The 8,332-nt window shown below is 49.8% G+C and overlaps 2 protein-coding genes across 2 annotated transcripts; one reads left to right on the forward strand and one right to left on the reverse strand.

The window, feature by feature from the left end:
- Window positions 1-83: 83 nt before the first annotated feature.
- Window positions 84-3,133, reverse strand: chs3 (putative chitin synthase activator (Chs3)). Its single transcript, XM_026765462.1, has 4 exons — window positions 2,931-3,133; window positions 738-2,869; window positions 460-684; window positions 84-411 (listed from the first exon to the last, which is right to left on the reverse strand). The coding sequence occupies exons 2-4, from the start codon at window positions 2,575-2,577 to the stop codon at window positions 380-382; spliced, it is 2,097 nt and encodes a 698-aa protein (XP_026628466.1). The 5' UTR covers window positions 2,578-2,869; window positions 2,931-3,133; the 3' UTR covers window positions 84-379.
- Window positions 3,134-7,141: 4,008 nt separating this feature from the next.
- BDQ94DRAFT_168463 (uncharacterized protein) lies at window positions 7,142-7,449 on the forward strand (the record flags this gene model as incomplete). Its single annotated transcript, XM_026771072.1, has 3 exons — window positions 7,142-7,237; window positions 7,295-7,378; window positions 7,438-7,449. 3 exons carry the CDS (start codon window positions 7,142-7,144, stop codon window positions 7,447-7,449), a joined length of 192 nt encoding a protein of 63 aa, XP_026628467.1.
- Window positions 7,450-8,332: the final 883 nt, after the last annotated feature.

Below are 8,332 nucleotides of genomic sequence, written 5' to 3' on the forward strand. Positions count from 1 at the left end.
CTTGCTTACCCCAGGATTTTATGCCTGGTTGATCTGGCAGACATACGAATAGCCCACGATACCTAGTAAGAAAAGAAAACCCCTAAAACATTAAAAAGGAGGATATGATGGTCCTCAAGTTGATTATATGCTCCGCAAATCATTATGGATGATACAGAATTTGTACAGGTCCAATCCCAGTAATGCTGAGGAGAAACAGAGTTCGCGTGAATCAATGAATCGCTCAGTATAATCCAGAATAAATGCCCAAATGTGCTCAAAACTTCTTCGTGCAGTTCGTTGTCGCTAAAAATGTGTGAAATGGTGCTGATGAACGTAAATTGGTCAAGATGCTGTCAAGATGCGGAACCCTCTCAGGGTCATTGAAGATATGCCATGCTTAAAATATACCAAATCGTTTCGATTTCCCGTCTGTGCCATTCATTAGATAGGTTGTGACAATTTGGAGGGCATACGCACCTTTCTTTTCCTTCTGCCCGCGGCCAGTGCCCGCAGCTGCTGCACTGGCCTTCTCGGGATTAACCCCGTCGACAGCTGCTCGAATGGCGGCAATTCGGCGCTTAGCTCGGATGTCGCCTTGGTCCGCTGCTTGCACGTACCAAACGTTGGCTGCTAGGTGGTCTGGCCGACAGCCAATTCCTGTTTCCGTAAAGTATCCAACCGCATATTGCGCCTTGGTGAGTCCTGCGGCAACGTCAGCATTCCATGGTTTGCGTGATAGACATTGCAGGTCTTACCAGTCTCCGCGGCACGTTTAGCCCATTCGTAGGCTTCATATTCATCCTTTTCAAGCACCGGCTCTGCTCCGATGAGGTACCAAGCACACAGTGCCATCATGGCCAGAGGGTGGCCACCCTGTGCAGCGTTGGTATAGAAATGGATCGACAAGGCAGGGTCTCTGGGGCATTCGAGTTTGCCGTGCTCGTAGGCATCGCCCAAGCGATAGCTGGCCTCAATGTGGCCTAAGTCCGCTGCTTTGGTGAACAGCTGGGCAGCATATGCAGGGTCTGGAAATACGTCGTCGCCATATCCCGTTTCGTGCATCAATCCCAATTCGTAAGGAGCAGAGTTATACTGAGCATCGGATGAATCTGTAGCGCGTTTCATCCATTTGATGCCTTCGCGATAGCGCTTTCCGAGCCCCATGTCGCCCTCCAGACAGGCCTTCGCCATACGTAGCATCGCGCCGGGGTGGTTTTTGGATGCTGCCTGGCGGTAGAACTGCTGTGCCCGGGCGGCTTCAACTCGGGTACCCCAGCCAAACTCATAGCACAAAGCAGTCCGGTAGCATGCTTCGACATGTCCGTGTTTACTGGCTGCTAGAAACAGTGGAAACGCTCGGTCATAGTCCTCTTTCCCTTTGCTGAACAACCCCGAAGCATATCCGTCAGCCAGATAGTATTGAGCAAAGGGATAGCTACGATCAGCCAGGCGCTGGAGGATGGATTTGGACTCTCGTAGAAGGCTAGCACGGTTAATGTCGCTTCCCTTCCGGCCATACACTGCGGATGCACCGTCGACCTCATCGGCAGGCATTTCCAACATTGCGTTCACCATAAAGATGGCAAACTCATACTGGATGGCGGGGTCATCAGTCTTCTTGACATTTGCCAGATACATGTCGAACGTTTGCTTGTGGCTCAGCAGCGATGCGTTATTGCCGACAGCAGATTGCAGATGGGAGTTGTCAATCTGAACAGGGGCAGGTCCGGGTTGCGGATAGCAGCTGTTAAGCTGTTCAACGAAGGATACTGGTCGGACATCAGGAGATACACTGGATTCACGGGATGGTGCACGGGCGTGAAGGTATGGGGAGAGCCGAGAAGATCTCCGTCTTTCACCCAGGTCGGAGCCGAGCGAGTGTGTCGAAAGAGAGCGACGATTGGCGGCTGGGCGTGGCTTCGGCAGATTCTCAGATGAGCCACTTGCTGGTGATTGCCGGTTTGCAGGCTGGGGAGCTTCGTACGGTCGATGATGGTAGTGCAAAGGTTCGTAGATTTCGGAGGCTTGCGTTGCGCTGTCGAGACTATCTCGGGAAGAGCTGGTCTGACTGTCCTTGGCAGGTTGTTGGTCCAAGGAAGACGTGCTAGTATTGGCGAGGCTATCGTCTTTTGTGTGAGGATCGACTACTGACCAAGAGGCACTGCTACGAGGTGTGTGTCCGTAAGCCGCATTCTCTGGTAGCTGGCCGGCTTTGAAGATTTCCACCCCCGGTGAGGATGATCCGTCGATGGTCTTTCCATGAGTCTGCTGCTGCTCAGAGAGAGATATTTGGGCGAATTCATCAGTGGGAAGCGTCATTGCAAAACCATCCTCATGAAATTCCGGCACTGGCTGATCGCTTTCTCCATGGATTCTGACCCGCGGAACCGAATGCCGTTGGCTTTCGGGGCGATCTTCCGGCATAGACACCGGATCTGTCAGAGATTTTCTGGGAATAGGCTTGCTGTACAAGCGATTGAAGCTGTCCCGGCGGGGTTCACGGGGCACCGGGGGAATGGGGGGAGAAGAACGAAGGTAAACAGGTGGAGGGGAAGAAAGCGGCTGGGGATAGCCGGCGCTGGCAGAGCGCTCCATCCCGCTTGATTCTTGTGTTTGAGATGCGATCGGTGAATTCCAAAATGCAAAAAATGTATATTTCGAGCCTGGCCGCAGAACAATCCTTGACAGTGGGGACGTCCGTCAAGGGAATTTGGATTGACCCGGGAGTTATGCGATAAACTGTGGACTATGCATGGAATATGAAACCTGCCATGTGCGCTGGAGCGAGGTGACGAGGGTCTTGGGAGCTGCAAACGAATGGAACGAGACAAGGCAACGAGGGGGGATCAGGGATCGCGGGACAAGGGACTGCTGGAATGTGGAGAAGCTGGAGAAGGATGATGGGTCAGCTCAGGGAAATTCGGGGTCCACCGGGAAAATAGGCCTACCTTGCAGCAAACGCTAAACGATGGGTCCTGATGGGATGCAGCTGTTGGATTCCATCACGCAGAGCAGAGGAGTGAATGGGAACACGGGGGGACAAACGAAGGTCCAAAGGCCACTCAAACGAAGCGAGAGAGCCGTTGAAAGAAAGAGAAAAGACTGCCAAGTGGGATTGGCAAAGAAGTGGGAGGATTTTTGGGGGGGAGAGGCAGAAGAGGAGAAATGGCTCGGGAAGAGAGTTGCGCCCAGAAGTCAATTCCGGCTTAGTTCCGTATAGAATATGAGACTAGTAACAACGATACTTACTAGATACCTCCGTCCTTACTCAAAACTCCCACCAGTTGACTGGTGGAAAGCCTCCACTGGAGGTGACTTTTAACACCATTTACTGTCACGGGGTCAAGAAGAGGCAAGCTTACACTTACTCCTCTCGGCCCGACTAGCCCGACTGGGATGACAGCATCGCCAAAAATAGCCAGTTCGTCTGTCTGCTTACGCTGCCTGTACCATGCGTGTCTCACTGTCTCACTTTCGCTTCCTCGACTACTACAGAGGACACGTTCAAGGCAACCCAATCATTCCTCCCATGCCACCACTGCGCGGTTCGTTTGGCTCCTCCAGGAATTAAAATGTGTCGCATGTCTTAGGCTGCCGGGTGTCAAAGCTCCCGGGCTATTTCCACGATCCATGGGTCATGAGGGGAACTCTGGGATTCGGATTCAATAGTGGTTCCGTTCTAGTGCTACTATGGCGGTGGTTAATTATGGTGGCTGGTTTAATTTAAACTACTCGACCACGACCCCTCCATTGAACTTAGTGGCTGTCATGAAGGGTGGACCCTTAAGGCACTTTGCTCAGCCCATGTGAGCTGGCTTAGCCGGTTATTGCATTTGTGACCTCTTCTTTCTGTTGTCACCTTCAGACTTGCACAGTTGTTACATGACTGATTCCCACTACTGGCTGCACCAAGCACTGTACAGCAGACAACGGCTCATCCATCTCAATCCTCATCTACTTTTGACTATGATCTCCGTTAGGCAACCTTTATCTGCGCTGGTCCACTACAACAGGTACTAATCCTCAAGAATAAGAGGGTTGTCATACATGGTGGCTCATGTTGAACCTAAACCCAGCTAATAATCCCCCACACCCCTCTCAAAACAAGTATGTATGTACTGGTAATAAATGAGATGGCGTGACAGCGATCCAAGCTCGCATCTTCCCGCCTTTAGGCTTTCGGACACGGAGGCCACAGGCCACAAGGCTGCTCCGTCCAGATTGTTTCAAATTGTCCATATTTTAGCGGAAGAATCGGAACCCCGTCGGGCCAGTCGATGATTGGTGCGCGCGGTCCAGAGGACACGACGGAGCGGTCTCGGCGCACAGTCCAGATTCAGGTCCTCCCATTGGCCTCCGGAGCAATGGGCAATCGTTTGCCCGGATTCCGTTCCTCTTGGCTCCGTCCCTCGCTTGTTGTTTTCTTGACATGACAGCTATGACTGGTTCATTTCTTTACTTACTACATAGTGAATATATATCCTTTATGACTAGGAGATGTGTCTTCCAACGCTCTAATACTTAAGAAAAAGGAATCTCTTATTATGTCCGATATACCCAGCTCGATACCAATAATGCTCAGGCCGTCTGAGGTCACGTACCTATTCGATACAGATGACGTGCCGTAGCAGAATACACGCACAGAACCCAAAAAATATCCCTGGTCTTTGGTAGTCGGAATTGAAACAATGACTTACACAAAGTTCCATAGACACCTCATTAATAAGTGTGTAGTCCGTCTTGGAATGGGGACATGCCACTTCCGTTCTGATCCTCGTTATCAAGTTGGCTTGGCTGATACACTGGAACAATACATTGAGCATTGCTAGCAGCGATATCAAAAGGAATTTGAATATTCAATGGAGGTATCTACAGCATGGTCCTTGTATCTAGTCCTTACATATATGTCTATTTATGATGACTTTACAGTCTAACGGGCATGTCAGATATGTGATTCAGCACCATACGATGTGATCCAGGCCTTTGGCAATGCAAGCCAGACGCCAAACAGCATACATTGGTCCCACGAGCAAACATCAAGGACCCCCACAAAGCATGGGTCGGAACATACCCAAGCTGATCTTCGACGGAGTCTCAATCCTCGGGATTAGCGTAATGTTGTTACGCGTTAAACTGAATAATTACCGCGCAGTCGTGATGAACATATAGGAAAGTCATTAAGGGAGCTGTTCTCATATCACGTGCACGGATATTATCATTCAGACTGGCGATCGATCTCTGTCATGTGGAAGCACGTGGTAAGGTCGGCATTGATCCTCAATTACTTGAGGTGCAGATCGTGGGCTTCCTTTAGGATTTATGTATACGATGTATCAATTCGAGCGCACAATTTCAATCTCGGAGATAAAAACTTGCCGGACCTTGTGTCAGGGGAGTAACTCAAAGTATCGACAGTAAAGTCGTTACTGAAAATTCCTGATTAGGAGACCAGGTAGAGACGTCGACCTTCAAGCTATCTCTATAATTAGGTGAGCGGATACCGAACTCATGTCCATTCGAGAGTGGAGAGGCGAGATTGCCGATCGCCTCGGGACCTGAATGAACGATGAAGTAGCAATTGCCTTGGTCAGGGGTAGGGGGGAATGATAACCCCGCTTATAAAAAAGATGTGGCCATGAAAAGTGACTATATCATATGCTCGGAGCTACTATGGGGCCCCTATTGATCATGAAATAAGGTACATACGGATAAGAGATAATGCACCAAGCGTTCAAGCGAACCCCTCGAGGCAGGATAGTGCATCTTATAACAAGTTCGAGAGTGAAGGATATCAAGCTTCAATGAGTCAGAAAACCAGTATCCAGCAAGGGATTCTGTCCGTGGGGTTTTCCTTAGCAGCAGATTTTGAGAGGAATCTTGGTTGAAAATGGGGGGGATACAGGGCTCATCTCCAAGACATCCCCTACATCCTTAGCAAGGAGGCAGACAGATAACGAAGGTTTCTAGAGCAATAGCCATACACACGTTCAGGTGTTCCGTGTTGGTGTTGGTGTTTCAATATGTGACCCCAAGTCAAAGCAATGATGTTTTGGCCAGGTCGCATTTCTGCTTAAGCGAGATATCAACAGGAGACTCACAGGGCTAAAATAATCTCCGATGTTGCGTCGTGCAATGATTAGCGAGGAGAAGATCTCCTGAGCAAGCAAGGCATAATGTCTCAATATTTGGGGATGATAAAGGGGGGGTTTTCTTATCTTATCGCAGCGGTGATCAAGCTTAGAAGCTCCACCTGCGCGTCAATACTGGCTGATCGGAAGAATAGTCTATCGTCGTGCTAGAGTGACAGTAGCTAGCTAGAACAAAGTCTCTATTGCGGAAGAGAATGAACGCGAGTTCATTGTGGCAAAGATCATATCTCCAAACCAAGAGGCAGCAACGTAAAAACTCCAGCATCCAAGTCTCCGCCCGCCCACTGTGCCAAGGCATCAAGGACGCAGTAGTGTAGCAATTGCCAAGGGGACGCCCTGAATCCAACCCGCAACCCCGGCGACTATTGGCCCCCGGGCCTGCCGATCGCACCGGGCGATGGAGCTGGGCTGGAGCCGACAATGGGCTGTCACTCGTCCACGGCGCCTCGCCTGCCAGGGGGCCTGCCGATCCCAACCCCAGGGTCCCGCGCCGATCCCGCCGATTGCTGTTTCGGCCTGCGTTGGCGATGCTGCTGCTGCTGCTGCTGCTGCTTCCCTACTATCTAATTCTGCCCACAATAACCTGCTTTTTACGTGTATAATTTTTATTCCAAAAATAACCGGTGGGCTAACCGTGTGCCTGCATCACATTCACTGTTGACTCACTTTGATGATGACGCCCGATCGGAAGGAGCATCGATCGACAGCGCCTCCTCTCCCTACCTAAATAAACGGTCGCGCCCATCCCCATCCCTCTTCGTCATCCCTACCTGACCCGTCTTTTGTTACTTTCCTCTTCCTCCCAACCTTCTCTCCTCCACGTTCTTAACATTCCAATCCTCCCTCGTGCTCGCCCAGGTATGTGCCATTGCCATTTTCCGATTGTCTCGATATTTTCGGATAGCCTCATTTGTCCAGAGACTAACCACGATCAATCTTCTAGCAATCACAGACACACGCCACAAATAACAACCTCTTTCCTCTTCAAATCCCTTTACTCTACAATCACAATGCGTTTCTTCGCTGTCATCGCTCTCCTCGCCTCTGTTGCCGTCGCCAGACCGGCTGAGAATGGCGCGCTGAACGTCCAGGTGATGTGCCTTGGAGTGAGTTTGGCTACTTCCCTCATGTCACGATACAACAGCTTCGCTAACAATCCCCAGCGGAACGACGGCATGTGCGTTGGCGGCAACATCACGGCCGCTGGAAACAGCTGCTGCCCTCCTCTCGTCTGCGGAAGTGACCGAGTAAGTGTTTGATAATAACAATGGCAATCGAGACAATGACTAACAGACATTCCCAACAGCTCTGCCACTAAACGCTGAGCAACGCAGTCTACCATGTTGACCTCGAGGATTAACTCCTGAACTTTGAAGATACCTAATGTGTGCTGGGGATAAAGGTGTGATGTCGGATACGCGGGCGTGGTGATGAAGGCATCTCGAACGGCCGGGTTCATATTGTACTTGTCGAATACGACTAATATGTGTCAATAACACTTATGCGACGCTGACAAAGCTCGCTCAAAAATTGGTGATGGGGTAGTCAATTATTAGGAAGATATACTAACTCTGTCGATTGCAAATTAACTCTGATAAACTGATCGTCCTGGTAAATTATTGTCTTTGCTTAACAATGACCTAGGACTGAATGTACGTGCAACAATGATCACGGTATGACGATTCACTACGTTTATCCCTCAACCTCCGCTCGAATTATTCCTCGGCTTTGCACTCCATACGTCCCCCCAAGACGCCAGCGACGCGCTGCCAGAGAAGGGCAAGAATGCCCTCTTTCAACGACATTCCCGAGCTTCTCCACTTCATCATCAAGCGTCTCGAACCTAATGACACAATCTGTCTATATGCAACCAAACCCTTACAACCGCGCTCGCAACATCACTCGATGGGCTGCCGACTGTTGTTCCTCAAAACAAACCACCAAAACACCACCAGGATACTGGTTTTTCTCGACCTGTTTTTCAATTTCACCCAACATCGATGTTCCTCGTCGGAAACGCTAGCTTCAGTCAAGGAGCGGCGATAAATGAGACATGAATCTATTCCTTCCCAAGGCCTAAATTTAAGTCCCGGTCATCCGAACTTCTGGATAGCACGGATAGTAAGCTCCGATACTTTTCTTTTTTTTTTTTTTTTTTTTTTTTTTTTTTTTTTTTTTTTTTTTTTTTTTTTTTTTTTTTT

Source organism: Aspergillus welwitschiae (assembly GCF_003344945.1).
Source record: "Aspergillus welwitschiae strain CBS 139.54b unplaced genomic scaffold BDQ94scaffold_9, whole genome shotgun sequence".
NCBI classification, from domain to species: Eukaryota; Fungi; Ascomycota; class Eurotiomycetes; order Eurotiales; family Aspergillaceae; genus Aspergillus; species Aspergillus welwitschiae.